Below are 20883 nucleotides of genomic sequence, written 5' to 3'. Positions count from 1 at the left end.
GCATATACTGCATAAGTTTCTTGTTCATTTCTTCATAGCCAGCAAGCACCTTAAGCAAATCAGCGCTTGCTACATCAGGTGTATTTAGCATGGTAGCTTTAATTGATTCTGAACCTGGTGCAGCAATAGAACTAGGTGGTGCAGTACTGGCTGAAATAGGTGGGTGGTGACTCTGAATGTGAGTGTTTGTGGTGATTTTGGGAGGTGTTTGATTAGTGACAGAACCATCAGATGGACCAGCAATATCAACAGACTTTTCACCACTTGGTACAGCATTCGCCTCACTGTCACGACATTTCACTAAATCATCAATAGAGTCTTTTAACATTAGCAACTGAACCATTCCCTGGTCTTCTGCTTCAAGCAACTGCTTGCTATATATGAATGAGTGAATGTGATCGTAATACACCTCCTGATCTCCCTCCACGAGCTCTGTCTGTTGCACATCCAGGTCTGGATCCACCGCTCTGGCAACACGAAGAAGCTCTTCGGCGGACAAGGTGAGTAAGCTCTTCTTAATGTCCCATACCAGGCTTTTCCTTCCACCAGCCGACATGGTGGCTCCTTGTTCCCCTCACGGCTGGCAACACTGTCTGATGATGGCACACCTGGCTCTGGATCACCGACTGCCACTCGTCCACGGCTGCAGTCCCCACTGCTGGATCAGCTGTTGATTGGCGGCTGAAGGATGCAGCCCTCCCACTCAGTTGGTGATCAGCGTTGTCATCAACTTCACTCGGCTTTCCGTCCAGTAGATGGCGCCGAGGAATCCCGGACGAGCCCCCAGAAATCTGTAGCGGGTCCCAGTTAGGCCTCCGCTGGCAGATAGATAATCCGGGTAGGAGTGCTGGAGACACAGGACAGTAATAAATGAAACAGGAACACGACTGCTCATTCTCCAAGTCCTTCGGATTATTTTTATTCTCACATTCACTGCAACTTTGAATCCTCTCTGTTATTTTGTTTGCATCCAAGCACTGGTATTTACCACAATAAAATAACATTCATATTAAATGGATCATCTTCTGTATTCCTCAGAAATAAACTCAATCAAAATGGGTATTTAACCAGAGATTAACATTTCCCCTTGTAATCATGTCATCTGTCCACCATTGATCATGTTACATCTATTATCAATCATGTATAAACTTTTCTCTCAAACACACATCTGTACCTCTCAGTGGAGAGTATTTCCTTTAACTGTACATAAAGTACATTAAGTGCATTAAGTACTCACTTAATAGAACAGAATAATTCTCCCTTGCAGTTGAACAATTTCACCTTTACACAATATGAAATAATAAACATAGCTGACTCATAACTTGTAGCTTAAAACTTTTAAACTTGAACTGTACTTTTATCTACACTTTACATGTGTATTCTTCACCCAGGCTGCGGCCATAGGTGTTCTTAACCGGCATAGCTTCAGTATTTCGAGCAATGCACAACTGGTTTTGTCATGGTAATAGCCCATAAATGCCCAAACTGAATGATATACCACACACAAACTGAGTTTCACCCATGCCATATCATCCCACAAATGCAGAGGAGCCGAAAGAAACAGACAAAAGAAAACATTTGGCGACGGCGCCAGCGCCATTTTTCCTGCTACCGTGGTCACGTTGCTATATTTTGTTTTCACGCTTAACAAGCTTCAACTTGTGAACCCCGCGACACAGGATTAACTCAAGTTTATACACATCTGGAGTCATGTAAAAATAATCAATAACCAACCTGGAGACACAGGACAGTAATAAATGAAACAGGAACACGACTGCTCATTCTCCAAGTCCTTCGGATTATGAGCTTCACTTCCGCAACGCACTGTGAAGAGTCCCGGCGACGCTGTTGGGAAGTGCTGCCACCCAGTGTTCGTTCCCCAATGCTGCCACCCAGTGTCCATTTCCCAAAACTGCACCCCATTTTGTGTTCCTCTTTCTACTTTTAATAAGCAGAGTAAATTAATAACATAAAACAGTTTCAAAGCAGTAAACCCAGAATTGACTCCAGATGACATTATATATTAATAATTATAACTCTACAAAATACTTTTGTGAGTATTACACATAGAAATGCATTTTTGTCAGACTCACATCACTTTTTTTTTTGACAAGGATTCATTTCTGTTTTTGAAACTTTGGACGAGTTTAATATGAACATGTGACATTATATACTGCCAGATAATAACAGTATATTTCCCCCCCAAAAAATCCTATACAATTATAGTTTCCATGCTTTGAATCTACAGTTTTAATGCTTTTGGTTATTTACAACTTACCTACTTTGGCACTATTTTTAGCATGTATTCAAACCCCTCTAGAGACTCCAAAAAAAAAAAAACAAAAGAAACACACAACCAGCGACAAATCTAGCAACTATTTCCATTGTTATGAAAGACTGATGTGAAAGAACGTATTGTTTACTTCATAATGAGCTGCAGATGCTCCCGCAAGCTCTCCCCCATCCAAAAGCATTCAGAAGATCCTCAGTCACCACACAGCATCAGTCAGATTTTAACACCATTTAGGAGTGTGGACTAAAGCATTTAAAAGTTAAATGTTCTGTAACATGTTGTAGGCTCTTAATCAGAGAACAGCTGGAGCTGCTGGTTAAAGTACTTAAAATGACACTTTTACTTTAGGTCTCCTTGTTTTTTGGGCAGCGATATTTTCTATTTCTTTTTCTACTGTTTTGAATTGAAATACAATTAAATGCATTTTTAAAGACATTACCAGAGCCGGAGTTTACAATGTTAATGTCTGTGTCTATTATTTGATTCAGTCATCCACTAAAATGCATTTCAATTAAAAAATGTGGCTTTTGGAGCAAATATTGTTATATGATTAAAATGCCATTATTCAAGATTACTTAGTTATAAAGCGTCTATTTTATTTTTTTTCCTGTCCCACTCTTTTTATTATCAAAGAAATAATCATTGGTAGCATTTATAAGGTAAGTATTGGATAAAAATACAAAGTTACACACCCCACCAACATATCCTCTGTTGGTGGGAATTATTCTGAAATATTATTCATAATTTCATTTGGCTTGTGTTTTCATTGTTAAATTTCCATCAGGTAGATCCATATACCTATGCTTTGACAGTGAAATCACTATTTTGGATTTTCTCTCACCAACAATCTTGATGGCACAATAAAAACTAAGCGGTCTACAATTAAACAATTTTACTCCAAGATTTTCCACACAAGAACATTTTAATAATGCAAAACTCACAATACATAAGAACAATAAATAATAGAAATATGTACCTATATAAAATACACCATACACTTTTTCTAAATTCAGAAATCCAGGGAAACTATCATTGGAAAATAGAATTAGCCTGAGAGGCATCAGTGCAAATTGTAGTAAACTTATCAAATTTTCTCATTAATTCAGAAAAAGATGTTTCTTGTCTTTCAGGTGAATGTATTATGCTTCTGTACTTTGCTCTGCCCCTTTCTCTCTTTATTTAGCCTCACTTCCTCTGATAATTGTTAGGTTACTTTCCTAAATCAGCCACAGTGTTAGCAGAGTTCAGGTTTTCCAGGACTCTCCAGATCTGGATCACACTTCAGGTTTTCCAGGACTTTCCATATCTAGATCAGACTTCAGGTTTTCCAGGACTCTCCAGATCTTGATCAGAGTTCAGGTTTTCCGGGACTCTCCAGATCTGGATTAGAGTTCAGGTTTTCCAGGACTCTCCTGATCTAGATCAGAGTTCAGGTTTTCCGGGACTCTCCAGATCTGGATCCCAGTTCAGGTTTTCCAGGACTCTTCAGATCTGGATCCGAGTTCAAGTTTTCTGGTAGTGTGTTTCAGACTTCAGGAGCAGAAAAACTAAATGTTTAGTTGGAACTCTGGGGACGGAAAGCAATCTGGACCCAGATTATCTTAGAAGTCTCTGTGAGTCATATGGTGTCAGAAGATTAGATCTTTATTCTGGAACAGGACCAGAACCAGAACCAGTGTAGAGATGTGAGAACTTTTTCTGGTCTTTATGAGAACACAAGCAGCAGCATGTGGATTGCTTGCATGTGTCTTTGTGATTTTCTAGAGAGACCTGTAAAAACTCCAGTAGTCAAGACGACTGAAAATAGATAATGAAGTTTTTCTAAATCCTGCTGAGTCATCAGTTCAGTTATTCCAGGTATAATCTTCAGGTAGTAAAAAGCTGATTTGGTTCCTGTTTTAATACTTTTAATATGTTCTAATTTGGCTCAGAGTCCAAAATGACACCAAGATTTCTCGATTTATCCGTTTGATTAAAACATTGCTAACTGAAGCGGGACACTAATCTTTGGGACCATAATCCCCTGGTGAGACAGTAATTTAGAGCTGAGTGTCGTCAGCATAATTAGGATCTGAAATTTGGGTTGTTTTCATCATCTGAGCTTGTGGGAGAATGTAGATACTGAACAACCCCAGTTCTAAAAACAGAACTGAGATCTAACAGAACCAAGACTTCATTTCTGCTACCATCTGTGTTTAGATGCATGTCATTTAAGACACTGAGGAGAGATTCAGTTTCGGTGGAGGTATAGCTATTTATATAAAAAATCAATTTCAGGTCACCCTTCTATCCTCTGTGTCCCGATTTGAACTATTTGCCTTCTCTCTTAAATTCTCAGTCCATTACAATTGTGGGTTGCTATAGACCTCCTTCAACTTGCAATGAAGGTCTCACTTATTTTTACAATCACATAGCTGGATTACATTTAAATTAAAATATTCTAAGGTGACATGAATCTTGATTGTTTGACTGGATCATCAAATAACTTAAAATCTTTATGTGATTCTTTAAATCTCACCCAGTTAATTAGTAGTCCCACCAGGCCTACTTTGGAAAATCCCTCAAGGCTGTCCTTGCTAGATCTAATAATGATTAGTGCCCCATATAAGTATACCAATACAGTATACCACGAAGAGCTTTTAAAATAAATAAGTATGCTCCTTAACGCAAATTCAGAGTGAAAGGGTGTAATAACCCCTGGTTTTCCTCTGTTATTGGTAATCTTCTCAATCAAGGACACACGTTATAACGTGATAGTTTATTGTAAAAACGTGAAACGTACCACGTTATAAAGTTTTATTGTAAGAACATGAATCAAGTAGCTACTGTATGCAAATATTGTTGCGATAGTTTGTTTTTTTTCATTTTCTTTTATTGCTCCTCACAACAGTAATCATTTAAAAAAAGAGAGGAAAATTCACTTTTTTAATGTCCTGTGACAGAATTTCATCGGACAGAAAAGGAAATTTGACTTCATATGTTTGCAAAGCATTTCTTCAAGAAAAGACTGAAAATATTAAAACATTGTGCAGCAGCTCTGTAATAAGTTTTATCTTGATACAAGATTAAGCAGTTTGTGTGTGAATGGGTGGAAAGGAAGTGGCAACAAGCAGGAGCAGCATGGATGATTTCTTATCAGTCGGCCTGCATATGGTCATTTCTCTGTGAGAGGCAGACGGTGATCTAGAAGCCTGCAGGGAGAATAAATCACAGTGACGCCTTTAAGTGGTCCAACCATTATCCTGATAAAAGCAAGCGGAGTTGGTTTTCTCAGTTTCAGGACCCCTGCAGGCGCCAACATGATGGATCTGAGCGCGCTCACATGTTGCTTCATTTTGATCCATTTCCCTGGACTTGGATAAATTTTCGTTAAATGTGTTTGGTGACATTAGCTGCTGATTTATTCCCTCTATAGTCATGTTTTATTCTCCTAGGGAGTAATTTTTTTTCAGACTATAAATTAAATTAATGTCACATTTTCTGTGGGTGTTTCCACATTTAAAGATTAGTTATTTTTCTAAGGTAATTTTATATTTAGAGCCAAAAAATAAAACAATATTTCTGATTGTCAATTCTAAATACTTAATGACTGATAAAGATTATTCTTTTTATTGTATTTTTAATGGGTGTTTTTCACATAAAAATCTTTGTTTTTGATTTTATATATTTATTCATTTGTTTTTGTTTTTGCTTTGTCTTGTTTTTTTGTTTGTTTTGTTTTCCTAACCTGTCCTGTCCAGCATCATAGCAGCAGAATGACCGTCTGGTTGCTGTTGTGCCGAACAAGTTTGCTTTGCCAAGGGGAGGTTTATGGGTATATGGTTCCTCTTGATAGTCATTCATTTATTTATACATTTATTTATTTATTCACTTTGAATCATGGAATCTATGTAATCTTGCTGGACCTGACCGAAGGGACAGAAAAAGAAGGAAGACAACAACAAAAAGCAAAAAGGAAAGAAGAAAGAAGAAAGAGGAGGCAGAAACACAACAGACAGCAGCAACGACCCTTCAATCCACATTATAACCAGACAACAAACTGTTACACCTGTACATAAACACACCGGAAAGTTTCCAACGGCTTTTACAGAAAAACAGAGCTGCTAGTCATTAAGAGTTCTTAAACAATAACCAAATCAAAAAGACATAACACAAAAACAACAACCAGATACAAACTTACAGAAAAATATCTCTTAGAGGATAAATCCACTGGACAACTCAGTGACTGTGTCAGCATGCAGAGGATGAGGAAGAGGAGTGATCAGTGATGAAGAGTGGTGAGTGAGATCGTGCAAATGTGACCACGCCTCTACGGAGGTCACAGGCAGACCAGGGCAGCCCAGAGACCCGGGCCCTCAGCAGCAACCCCAGAGGCCATGTTGATAGTACAGGGCCCTCCCAGGCATCACCAGTGGCTTCACCCTCTGCCATGAGGCGACCCCAACTGCTGCCAGGTGTTGTCAGGTGTGTTTTCATTGCAGTGTGTGCAGATGTTTGATTGTGACAGACCAATCCTGAACATCCTTTGTCCTGTATAAAGAGTTCTATGCAGAATTTTGAATTGTATTAGTTGCATATTTGAATTCTTAGTCATTTTAAAGGTGTTAAACGTATTTGTGACCATTTATCTTTATTAAAGTTACTGGATAACTCACCCTCCCATTTTGAAGTTGGAAGACAGATTGAGTCTTCTAGTTTGGATAATAGTCTATATGTTTTTGATAATAGCTTTGGGGCATTGAGATTCATGAATTCTGCCACCCTAATAGGTAGCTGCAAGTTTAATTGATTAATGGTATATTTTTTATATTTAATAGATTTAAGCTGGTGATATTCTACAAATTTAGTTCTGCTGATTCCATATTGTAAAGTGAGAATATTAAATGAGAAGAAGTAAACAGAAGCTTGGAGAAGTTTGGTCATTGGTCGTCACACATGCATTTGGGTTGTTATACAATATTTTTATCTTTAAAAGATGACCCAAACCCAAATTTGTTTAACGCTGAAAATAAAAGTTTCCACTTTACTCAGTCAAATGCTGTTTTTGCGTCTAAAGAAATGACTGTGGATTCCAGATTATGTAGAGTAGAATAATCTATGATGTTATTTAATCTACGCATGTTAGTAGAGGAATGTCTACCTTTAATAAAGCCTGTTTGGTCAGGATGTATTATTAGAGGAGTTATTTTTTCTATCCTTCTGGCCAAAGCTTTGCTGATTATTTTAAGATTTACATTTATTAATGAAACTGGATGGTAACTGGATGGAAGTGCTGAGTCTTTTCCTGGTTTTAATAGTAGAGTTTTTTTGTTTTTCCTTTATTTCTAATATAGGGTCCCAGCGTTGTCCAGAATTCTTTGTAGAATTCTGCTGGATAACCATCTGGACCAGGACCATCTGTACCAGGACCATCTGGACCAGGACTATCTGGACCAGGACCATCTGTACCAGGACCATCTGGACCAGGACTATCTGGACCAGGACCATCTGTACCAGGACCATCTGGACCTGGAGCTTTATTGTTGGGCATATGCTGGAGAGCTTCTTGGAGTTCGCCGACTGAAAGGGGGAATCCAAGACCATTTTATTTTCATGTTTTAATTGTGGAAGATTGATGTTACTAAGAAATTTATCAATATTGTCATCTGTTGTAGTTAGTTGTGATGTATATGGCTGATGTTTCCTTCTGGATCTCTGACAGAGGAGATGGTTGTTTTCTCCTTTTTGTTTTTAACTGATTAGCCAGGAAACTTCCAGATTTGTTGCCATGCTCAAAATTCTCCAAGCGAAGTCTTTGCACCAAGAATTGTGTCTTTTTATCTATTATTTCATTAAGTTCAAGTTTAGCTTTCCTTATAGCATTTAGTGTGTGTTCTTCTGGGGAGACATGGTAAGCGTCCTCTAAGGATTTAATTCTGAGTTCTAACTCTGAAATTCCCAAAGTTTCCTTCTTTTTCTTATGAGAAGAAAAGGAAATTATTTTCCCTCTCATTACTGCTTTTCCGGCTTCCCAAAGAACACACGCTGAAGTTTCTGGCACGTTGTTGTTTTCTAGATATAAGGACCATTCACTTTTAAAGTAGCTGATAAACTCAGGATCTTTAAGTAATGACGTATTAAATCTCCAGTTTCTAGTTGCTGGTTTATTGCTCTTACTTCTCAGAGTGAATGATACTGGTGCGTGATCACTAATGCTAATAGGATGGATTCTGATTTCTGACATGTCATTCATCAGCGAGCTGCTAGTTAAGAAATAATCTAATCTAGAATAGGAATGGTGAACTGAAGAGAAGGTGTATTCTCTTAGTGTGGGATGGTGAGAGCGCCAAGCATCACAGAGACCAAAATCCTTCATGTACTGTTTTACAGTTTCCGAGGATTTCCAGACTCGATGAGTTCCTGTGGTTCTTATGTTGGTCCAGTATAATATTAAAATAAACTCCTCACAATTAATTTATTATGTGAGTGACCATAGAGTGAGGCGAGGAGGGAGTAACAGAAGGAGGATCATCTACATTTGGACCATATATATTTGCGATACATAACTTAACATTTTTAATAGATAATGTAACTATTATAAATCTGCCTTCTGGATCTATGATTGTATTATCTATGTCAAAATTTAACCTTCTATTAATAAGAGTTGCTGCTCCTCTCTGCCTAGAATTATAACAAGCTGATTACACGTGTGGAAACTGGGTTGTTGAGAGAAGATCTATTGTTGAGTTTGATAAATGAGTCTCTTGAAGGAGGACAATGTCTGCTTTTAACTCTTTCAGCTGACTGAAAATCTTTAACCTCTTCTCCCCTGTACCAGCTCCACGCACATTCCAAGTAACAAGCCTCAAAGTGTCCGACATCCGTCAAAAAAAAAAGAGAGCTACATGCATATTACTGAAGCGTGTGTGTGTGTGTGTGTGTCCCACTGCCTCTCCACATGCATATTTATCTGCTGGCTGCGACATGGATCTGTGAGTTAAATATCTGTATGTGTGTTTGCACTGTTCCCTCATACATTGCGTGTGTGTGTTTGTGTGAATCATGCAAAGTGCTAATGTGTACTAGCAATGGTAATGTGTACTATTCATTTGTAATAGGGGCAATAAAATATTTCCTACATGAAAGATGGGGGGAGTAATCAATAAATGTACATTTTAAAAAGAGACTAAACAAGCTAGAATAAGAGAAAAGCTCCTTCAGGCTAAATAAACGAACAAGTAATATTTTTTAATTAAACATGTTTGTCGTTTTCACAAAAAAATTATATATATCAAACTTTCAGGTCCAGTGTGTTAATACAGGATGGAAAAAATAACTGTAAAGTCAAAATTGTGAGGTTGTGCTGAAAAGAATGACCCCCAAACAAGGTAGGTAAACTGTTTTAAAGCTGACATCTAAAAGGTAAAAACAAAAGTAATCAAGTATCAGGTTAAACCTGCAACATCACCTGACAAACCTTTGCAAAGACCTTCAGACACAATCGGGCTGCGTAAGAACTCTAACGTTCAGGTAACTCTTTGACTATCTATCTGGGTGTTCAACCATCACCAGATCAGCTGATGGAGCCCTTCTCTGTTGCATCCCGTCTATGCAACTCTCTGATGAAGCAGATCACCCGTTTCCATGGCGATGAACATCACTATGATGTGAATGTATGAGTCAGGCCAGATGTGCAGACCACAGCTGCATTAGTCATGAAATAATGAGCATCATATCGGCACAGAAAACTTCTTAAATCAGCTCTGCTGAAGAAGACGACCCTCCATCCTCTGCTTGTTGTCCTGTGGCAGATTTTTATGATTTATGACTCTTTAATTGTCTGGAATTTATATAATAGGACATAAAACATCATCTGCTCCTCAGAAGGTCTTAAAACTCCACCTAAATATCCACTTGTACTGCTTGGATCAGTAGCTGCCAATCAGTGCTCACGATTTATTGATCAGCTGGTTGTTGAGGTCTAAACTTCTGTACTGATGGACACTTCCTCCAGAGCCGACATTTTTCCATCAGTCTCCTTCAGTCTGACCCAAAATTCCAGAGAACCCACAGAGCGGGTCCGCTGGTGCAAAGTAAAGCTGATTAATTGGCACTGGGATTTCTTCCATAGTGTGCACGTCATTGAGAGCCTGAGATTACAGCAGAAAATCAATTAAGAGTCTGACATACAACAGAGGTCAGAGAAGTTCGGTAGAGATCAGGACGATCAGGAGTCTCTGCTCACATGTTACACACTGTAAAATCTAACATTGATGTTGGAAAAAACTTCATGTTAATCTACTTATCATTGATGTATAAGTCATATGAAATCAAATGAAATTCAATTTATAAAGCACTTTTTACAAAGTGCTTTACACAATAAAAAAAACTTTGCATATAAAGAATATAAAATAATTAACACATATCTCCTCTCGATCTTAGTAGAAATATAAGAACAAAATCAGGCTTGATCTTGCTGCATGGAAACGTTACAAAGTTCCCGGTGTGAAGGATCCTCATGAGGAAAACACTGGAGTCAAATGTGTTAAAAGTGGAAAATCAAATAAACCAACACATGAGGAACAAATAAAAAGGAAAAGTAAAGGAGTTCATAAAACTAGCATGGCGTGGTAAAACAAAAGCATAAAAAAGAATTTAGAAAGTTACAAAAAAGGAAGCTTTTAAATAAATACATAAACTAGCTTCTTCACTGTTCAACTTAGTGTTTAACAGAAATTCTTCTGGGATTTGGTTCAGGAACACACTCATAGAACGTTGTTAGTCTTTTATCAGATGTGATGTGCTGCTGATGTGATTATCTGAAGTATTTGGAGGTTTTCAATCAGCTCTGATGAAGCTTCAGGAATGTGACATTGGGTCCAGCACACGTGTCAAACTCAAGGCCTCATATTGTGGCTTCTCCAGTTGGCAGCTGTATTAGATTTCATAACTTTCACTATAAACCATGACATATATGTACATAAATATACCTGTAGAAAACTGACCTTCTTCGATGCAGTTTAATTTTTTGCATTTCTTTTCTTGCTCGTTTCAGGGCATTTGACTTTTCAAATAGGGAATTTATTTTGGCTGTTATTGCACAACCACAAATGTTGTTGTAGAACATGTTTTCAGTTGAAATTACTCAGAAAAAAATGCATATAGAGCCATAAGAAATCATTGCAACAGATTTGACTCTTTTTTCATTTATTTAATGATTATTGTTCATTCCAGGTTCAATATGTGCAATAAGGTCATTTTTAAAAAGTTTTTAACGAACACTGAACCTGTCCAGCCCTCAGCTTGTTCCAGTTCTTTCATTTTGGCCTGCTGTGTATTTGAGTTTGACACCCCTGGTCTAGCATGTCCAGAAATCCATGCATGTGCAGCTGAATGCTCCTTTAAAGCTGTAAAAGATGGACACAGCTGTACTCTGGCAGGTCTTGTGGCGTCCAGCTGAGCCCATCTGCTGCGTTACAGTATGGATTTGCTGAGGATGGAAACAGATACGCTGACTGCTAATTATCACAGTGTTCAGAAGGCCTCAGGCCTGGATTTATGTGCCTCAGTGGGATCTCTTATCATGGTAGTCAGTGACACGATGAAGATGCTCTGCTAAACGTTGACATCTGCTGGCTACAGCGCTTCAACACAGGAAGGCAGGAGAAGACGAAGAGATCCAACACAGCAGAGGAATTAAACAATTTACCTCCACATGTGCAGTGTGAGAAGAGATAGATAGATAGATAGATAGATAGATAGATAGATAGATAGATAGATAGATAGATAGATAGATAGATAGATAGATAGATAGATAGATAGATAGATAGATAGATAGATAGGTTTTTATTTGTCATTGTACAATACACCTAAATTTTGTCAGCGTTAAGGTGATGCTGTCACAGTACATGTATACACATACACACATATATACATAAACATACACATACATACATACACACCAATACACTAATGCATGTTACACATTATGTCTTAGCAGCATTTAGAACATCTATTGCAGTGGGACAGAAGTTGTTTTGAAACCTGTTTGTTCTCCTTTTGAGGCTTCTGAATCGTCTGCCTGATGGCAGTTCAGAAAGATTGTGTCCAGGGTGGAATGCATCACTGAGGATGCTCTGAGCCCTTCTGAGGAGTTTGGAGTTCCTCCAGTGTGGGGACAGGACAGCCAGAGGTTTTTTGGGCAGTGTTGACAACCCTTTGTAGGTCCTTCTTCTGAGAAGTTGGGCAGCTGCTGTACACATACAATGCATTAAAATGCTTTCAATGGAGCAGCAGTAAAATGACACCAGCAATCTCTGAGTGATGTTATTTCTCCTAACCCCTCCTTTATGCCGGAATTATACCAGGTGCTTCATGTTACGGGAAGTGGAGAATCTTCTAATTCTCCACTTCCAGGATAAACATCTCATTGTCTATAATGACAAAAAATAAATAAATAAATAAATAAACACTGAGATCCCCTGACTGGTTAAACACAATGTTTTCATGGTTCAGCAGCGCAAATCTGCACGTGGGCTTCTCTTTTGAAAAATACCGGAAACTTTTACACAGCTCCCATGTCTGATTTCCTGTCTGTCCCTATCTGAACTGCGGAACTGACGCATTCTGCGTGCGTGAAGCATCAAAATTAGACTGGGCGCGTAAATTTAGCGGAGCGCAGCGACAACACACTTCAGGGACGCATCTGATTGTCACGCCCTCACCTGGTCCAGCCAGGCACCACAGCCTCCACATCCAATTCCTTGATCATCCACACCTGTTCCAGCCACGGTCTGCTCCGGCTCTACAACGTCCGACACCACGGTTTGCTCCGGCTCTACAACGTCCGACGCCACGGTTTGCTCCGGCTCTACAACGTCCGACGCCACAGCCACGGTCTGCTCCGGCTCTACAGCGTCCGACGCCACAGCCAAGGTCTGCTCCAGCTCTACAGCGTCCGACGCCACAGCCACGGTCTGCTCCAGCTCTACAGCGTCCGACCCCACAGCCACGGTCTGCTCCAGCTCTACAGCGTCCGACGCCACAGCCACGGTCTGCTCCAGCTCTACAACGTCCGACGCCACAGCCACGGTCTGCTCCAGCTCTACAACGTCCGACCCCACAGCCACGGTCTGCTCCAGCTCTACAACGTCCGACGCCACAGTTTGCTCCGGCTCTGCAACGTCCGACGCCACGGTTTGCTCCGGCTCTGCAACGTCCGACCCCACAGCCACGGTCTGCTCCGGCTCTACAACGTCCGACGCCACGGTTTGCTCCGGCTCTGCAACGTCCGACCCCACAGCCATGGTCTGCTCCGGCTCTACAACGTCCGACGCCACAGCCACGGTCTGCTCCGGCTCTACAACGTCCGACGCCACAGTTTGCTCCGGCTCTACAACGTCCGACACCACAGCCACGGTCTGCTCCGGCTCTACAGCATCCGACGCCACAGCCACGGTCTGCTCCAGCTCTACAGCGTCCGACCCCACAGCCACGGTCTGCTCCAGCTCTACAACGTCCGACCCCACAGCCACGGTCTGCTCCGGCTCTACAGCATCCGACGCCACAGCCACGGTCTGCTCCGGCTCTACAACGTCCGACGCCACAGCCACGGTCTGCTCCAGCTCTACAACGTCCGACCCCACAGCCACGGTCTGCTCCGGCTCTACAACGTCCGACGCCACGGTTTGCTCCGGCTCTACAACGTCCGACGCCACAGCCACGGTCTGCTCCGGCTCTACAACGTCCGACGCCACAGCCACGGTCTGCTCCGGCTCTACAGCGTCCGACGCCTGCTTCCCGGTCCTGCCCGGGTCCTCACCGTCCGATGCCAGCTCTCAGGTCCACGCAGTCTCTGGTGGTTTCTGTCTCCGAGGGAGATGCTGCTCTCCAGCCAGTTGCTCCAGTCTCCAAGGGGGTCTCCAAGTGGGACACTCCTGCTCAGCCTCTGGTTCCTCCCTGTCGGTTCCTGTCTCCGAGGAGGTCTATGGTCACGACGCTCCTCTCCAGCCAGTGGCTCCAGTCTCCGAGGAGAATTATTATTATTATTATTAGGAGAATTAATATTGAATGTGCATCTTTATTTATTTCTGCAAACAGCTTTAATAATATTAATTATATGGTATATAACATGTGGTGTAAAAGGTAATAGTGGATTGTGCAGAAATGTCTCACATTTCACATCATTTCCTTAATATTATTCTGGACCGTTGCTGTCGCAGTTTCCCGTTTTCCCATTTTCTGTGCATACGCTTGGGTCAGAGTTGCTGTGGAGGTAGGAACATTTTCCCGTCAAGTTTGATTTTTATAAATCCCAAAGTTGACTATATTTGGCGTACACCGGCTTTTGTTCCTACGCCAGCTTGATAAATAAGGCCCCAGGTCAGGTTCTCCCTGATTTGGACTCCCAGGAAAAGGAGGTCTGCCACTATCTCTACACAGTCCCCACTGATGAGTGGTGTAATGTCCTTTTTTTTTTTTTTTTTTTTTTTCCTGAAGTCCACCACTAGCTCTTTGGTTTTTGCTGTATTGAGGAACAAGTTGTTTTCCCTGCACCACACTGCCAGCTGCTCCACCTCGTCCCTGTAGGCAGACGCATCATCAGCAAAGTAGGCAAACTGGTCTTAATTGAGGGATGGTGGGAGGAGATTTGTGATGTGGCTCCAAACCAGTTTTTCTAAACACTTCATCACCAAAGGGTCTAGCGCTACTAGCCAATAGTTGTTAGGCTGGAGATGTGGGGGTTTTTTTAGGCAGGGTGGGGTCAGGGACTAGTTGAGGATCATGGTAAAGACTCCAGCCAGCTGGTTTGCGCAGACCTTCAATACCCTACCAGAGACCCCATCGGGTCCAGGAGCCTTCCTTGGGTTGATGACTCATAGCGAGCGCCTCACTTCATGCTCCTTCACTGTGAATGTGAAGCTGCTTGGTATTTTGTTGCCTACTTGGGTGGGTCCACTTAAAAAAGAAACTCAACTCCTCTGCCAGGGAAGCATCCTCTCCAGCAGCACCAGCATTGGTTCTGTAGTTGGTAAGATGCTGGACACCCTGCCACACTTGCCTGCTGTTGTTGCTGTTCAGGTGTTCCTCGGTCCTCCTCCTGTAGTCAACCAATGTCTTTCTGATGCTTTTCTTCAGGTTAGCTTGGACTGTGCTGTAAAGATCCCCGTTGCCAAACCTAAAAGCGATGTTCCTCTCCCCAAACAGTCATTTAACCTCCCTGATCCTGAACCCTGATCCAACCCCATACCATTATAGAATCCTGATCTAGAACCCTGATCCAACCCCATACCATTATAGAACCCTGATCTAGAACCCTGATCCAACCCCATACCACTATAGAACCCTGATCCAGAACCCTGAACCAACCACATACCATTATAGAACCCTGATCCAGAACCCTGAACCAACCACATACCATTATAGAACCCTGATCCAGAACCCTGAACCAACCCCATACCATTATAGAACCCTGCCCCTGAGCCCTGATCCTGAACCCGCATCCAACCACATACTATCACAGAACCCTGATCCAGAACCCTGATCCAAACCCATACATCACAGAACCCTGATCCAGAACCCTGATCCAACCCCATACCATTACAGAACCCTGATCTGGAACCCTGATCCAATCCCATACCATCACAGAACCTTGATCCAGAACCCTGATCCAAACCCATACATCACAGAACCCTGATCCAGAACCCTGATCCAAACCCATACATCACAGAACCCTGATCCAACCCTATACCATCACAGAACCCTGATCCAGAACCCTGATCCAACCCCATACCATCACAGAACCCTGATCCAGAACCCTGATCCAAACCCATACATCACAGAACCCTGATCCAGAACCCCGATCCAAACCCCTACATCACAGAACCCTGATCCAGAACCCTGATCCAACCCTATACCATCACAGAACCCTGATCCAGAACCCTGATCCAAACCCATACATCACAGAACCCTGATCCAGAACCCTGATCTAACCCTATACCATCACAGAACCTTGATCCAGAACCCTGATCCAAACCCATACAATCACAGAACCTTGATCCAGAACCCTGATCCAAACCCATACAATCACAGAACCCTGATCCAGCATCACGCCCTCGCTCAGATGAAGACGGCTTCAGTATGCTGAAGTGGAGCGCATCAGTAATGGCGATTGAAAAAGTAATTAGATTACCCGTTACTGAATAAGTAATGTCGTTAGTAACACTGTTCATTTTAACGGGCGCCTAACCATAATTCTGTCTACGGCACCAAAATGACAAATCCAGCTTTAAATCCTCCTTCATCTTCCCATTCAAACCCCTTCTGAGTTTCTATATATAGCGCCTGATGATCCCAAAGAGCAGGATTCCTACTTCTCACTGCAGGAAACCTCTCTTCTCCTTCCTTTCCAGAGCTTCTCCGTCTTCCTCTCAGTATTTTTGGGTTAAGTCCCTGCTGTTTTTTCTTCTCTTCTGTCATAAAAACGAAGTTGGTTTGAGTTCAGTTTAATTCATCTTTCATTTATTAATGAATATTAATTCAGAGAAAGAGAAATGAGGTGAAATGTTGAGGTGTGACAGTTTCCAGTTATATTCCCAGTTAGACAGCATGTGAAGGCGTCTATTCCGCTATTTTTTTTTTCTCTTCCATATGTGGGTCACAGAGTCCCTGTCTTCATCTGCATAATCAGAGAAGACCTTTTTATTTTCACATCTCCTCCCCCCGCTGCTCTCAGATCCACGGTGGTGGGATGTATTTTCAAATATTCTGAAGTCATCTCCCCAGTGTTGCACAACTCGAACGTGAAGTGTTTTCATCTTGAATGCATTCAGTGGAGTAAAATGTTTCTGCTGTTCTGAACTGATAAGAAAATAATTCTTTTATTCAGTTTTAGATTAACAAGCTTCAAGATTAACAAAGTGTAGAAATATTCACATTAATACAATCCGACCAGGAAAAACAGACTTGTGTTTGTGCAGAGGCAGTGGTTTTATTTAGGCTGGGACTGAATATCCACTAAATATATGTGCTGTAAGTTGATGTAAATAAAATAATGTACACAAAAAGTTGTTGCAACACACAGGCTGGAAATGAAAGCGTTTCTCAAATGAGGGGAACATGTATCCACTGGCGTATGGAGACATTCCCAGGGTTATGTAAGAAAAAAAGAGTGGGAGGATAACTTATTCTATCTGTTCTATCTTTCTGACTTAATAAATGTGACTCTGGTTTGTATGATGAGGTGAGTTGGTCCAGAGGCCTGTACAACACACCCTGGGTGTCTCTTTGTTACTGGGATTGACTTACCCAGACATTCAGGATCTGGATAAGCAGTACGTTGAAGCTGGTTATCAACTCGGGAAGTCAACCCAGGATTTTCCATCTAGATCAGGGCCCGCTCACAAAAAGGGACGGAGTTTGCAGCATCTGACCAGTGGAGAACATGGAGAAACCTGAGCAGCTACTTTACCATGGAGGAGCAGCCAATTTTCCTTCACGAACATGAAGAGTTAAACACACTATCCAGGCCAAAATTCTGTTGGCCTGGATAATGTGTTCAATGCAACAGCCAGAAAGGAATGCTGGCAAAAAAACTGCTGACTGTTAACACGTAAATGCGTGAGATTATAGGATATTAATTAATATAAACTGAAGCCAGGGGAGTAACAGGAAACGCTGGGCCCAGACCAAACCATCTTGGTGGGCCCCTATGTGGACGTGCTCAATAGTTCTCACGCATACTTTTCCCATTGTGTAAGACTGAGATAATAAATATGATCCTAGGTTAACCTCTAAACGGCTAAATGGCTCCTCTGGCCATTTTCCCAGTCCTTCAGCCTCTCACTGGTTTCCTCTCTTTAATCTCATTACCACCTTAAGACCAACCTTTACTTCCCTGTTCATTACATCTTCTATTTCTCTCTGCTGCAAGGAGGACCCACCCCTTACAAACTAGATAGATACAACATTATCTGAACCTGCTAATGGCATAACATACAGTAGAATAAAAGCTGCTTGATGTGGTGTTACGAAGATCCTGTCAATTTAATAAACTGCAGATGATTTATTGTAAACTGAATAACTTCACTACCTGCGTGATCTCATCTCGTCTCACATCCTCAGTGATCATCTGGACACGATGATGAACCTGCTACTGTAACTGAGGACCGTGTGGTCCATCCAGCCATTGTCTATACTTCTTTGTCCGGTCGCGGGGAAGCTGGAGCCTAACCCAGCATTTAGCAGGCGAGAGGCAGGTACACCCTGGACAGGTCACCAGTCCATCGCAGGGCCAACACAGAAAGACAAACAACCATTCACACCCATTCCGAGGGAGAATTTAGGGAGAACAAATTAGCTCTGTGGATGGTGGGAATAAGCCAGAGTACCCACAGAGAACCCACGCATACACAGGAAGAACAAGCAAACTCTACACAGAAAGGCCGCTGTTCAATAACAGCTGATAATAATCTGATAATCCCATTTCTCATCATTTGTAATAGCAGTTTTCTGAAAAAGATATCACATTTTTTCATCTACAGTATCTGATTCAAGAAATCAGGTAATGATCAGAGTTTTTTTTTATCAGATTATTCTTTGTAAAGCAACAAATATGTTGTACTTGCTGGTGGTTCTTGTAACTGCATCTAGAGGCTGTTGTTTCTGACTGCAACCTTGTATTTGTAGCATAAATATGCCCCTTAAATTCTCCCCTTGAAATAAATGAGAACACAGTGAAAAGGCTGACAAATCAAACATAAGCTGTCTGTGAGGAATCATTGTCAAGAAAAGTTTGAGTACATTGTCAAAATATTTAATCAAAACTAATAAAATCCATTTTCTACGGCTGCAGACTGCAGGTTCATGATGAAGCAACGTAATCCGATAGGCCTACATGTAGGATTTTGTTGTGCTGTTTGGTTACAAACACAGAGGAGTCTTGTTTCCTGAGTTGTTTTTCCATCTTCTGTTGTAGTGTTGTTGACAACAGAAGATGAGCTGAATAATAATTAGTTCATTATTTCCTCAAAGTAAGCAAAGCTGTTTTTGGCATTTCATACCTCCCTTGGCTACTTGTTTCCATCGGTGATACGACGGCCATCGATACGAGTGAAATCAGACTAAATGATGCTTTATTTTCATCTCTTTTTCTTTAAGTTATGCTAGTATAGATATAATCTGAAGCTAATCAAGTAGAATAGGATGAAATGGAGAAAACCCTTTTTAAAATAAATAAGAAACAGAGCATTTTGACAAAAGCTTAATTATCTCCCATATAATAATGAACATGTGTGTGATGCCATGCTGTTGGGCTCTGCTCACACTCCAGTCGTACTGGGAGTGCAGCTGTTGCTGCAACGCCACCGGATTCAGGCCAAAAGACAAAACCTCTTTCTCTGAAATTTCTCCCCACAGAGTCTGTGACAGCTTTGCATATAGATTTGTTTGTGAGTAAATCCTGCCCCCCAGGATTTCCCTTTAAAACTGCGACGCTTTAGCAGGAGATGACAGAGTGAAAGAGAAGCTTTTAATGAAGGTAAAAAAAAAACAACTTAGTCCTTGAAAAAGCCCGAGATCGGAATACGAACATGACCACATAAATAACCTGTTATAGTAAATTTAATGTGATAGTAATACACTCATGGTATGAAGCAGCAATAAATTAAATACATCAGGAAAAATAAATTCTGTGGAGCAGCACTGATTTAATTATATAAAAAAAAATCTTTTAGTGCACTTACAGGTTAGAGCATCTTATTGTCTGAGGAAGCATGTATCTGATACTAAGATCTAAAAACAGAAATAAAAGATGGCACTTTGTTTTTAATGTGACTGAGTGTTGAAACCTGCTGGCTCATTACAGCTGCTGAGTTCAGTTTAGTTTCCCACAGATTGCTTCTGTAAAAATACAAAAAAAAAAAAAAACTCAAATTAAAATAACTGTGATGAGGATCATTAATTTTTCCTGATTCTGCAAATATCTTTTTTATTTCTGCAGTTTGGAGCTGCTGCAGTACCAGGTCTGTCCAGCAGATGTCGGGCTTTCACAACATTACACCAGTCTGACCACTGCAGGACAACAGTTTTATTTCCATCCAGGATACATCCAGCAATGAAGGGAGGAGAAATGTTTTCAGCCCTGGTTTTTTTCATATATTTTATATCCACCTTCTGTATATTTCCTGAAAATAAATATGCCAGGAGTCTTCTCGATGACTTTTTACTAACAAAAAATATTAGCAAAAACTTAATCTATTTTATCAGAAACTTCAGTTTCTAAACTTGTACAGTATTAATACAATCATCAGTGCACGGAAGATTAGAAGGCTTTTATTGTCAATTCGCTAAATGCACTGGACATATAGAAGAATGGAAATAGGCTTTTTCTCACACTAAAGATAAAAAAAGATAAGATGAAGATAAAAGTACGAGGGAAGGAATAAATTATGAGTATATACTGTACATTTAAATCTGTCGTTTATATACAGATAAACTAAAATAATTAGAATATAGTGCAAAAAATAATGTATTTCAGTAATTCATCTTAAAAAGGTAAATGAATATTTTATATAGACAAAAGAGATATTTCAGGTATTTGTAGAATATAGTGC

The 20883-nt window shown here is 40.8% G+C and overlaps 1 protein-coding gene across 1 annotated transcript; it reads right to left on the bottom strand.

Moving 5' to 3' along the window:
* Positions 1-703: 703 nt before the first annotated feature.
* On the bottom strand, positions 704-17654 carry LOC121635086 (110 kDa antigen-like). The gene is made up of 3 exons (XM_041978146.1): positions 17579-17654; positions 13186-14009; positions 704-847 (listed from the first exon to the last, which is right to left on the bottom strand). Exons 1-3 carry the CDS (start codon positions 17652-17654, stop codon positions 704-706), a joined length of 1044 nt encoding a protein of 347 aa, XP_041834080.1.
* Between the last annotated feature and the right edge of the window lie 3229 nt (positions 17655-20883).

Source organism: Melanotaenia boesemani, chromosome 23 (genome assembly GCF_017639745.1).
Source record: "Melanotaenia boesemani isolate fMelBoe1 chromosome 23, fMelBoe1.pri, whole genome shotgun sequence".
In the NCBI taxonomy this organism is placed as follows: Eukaryota; Metazoa; Chordata; class Actinopteri; order Atheriniformes; family Melanotaeniidae; genus Melanotaenia; species Melanotaenia boesemani.
Note: the sequence above shows the minus strand (reverse complement) of the source record. Positions and strands in the feature narration are given on the sequence as shown.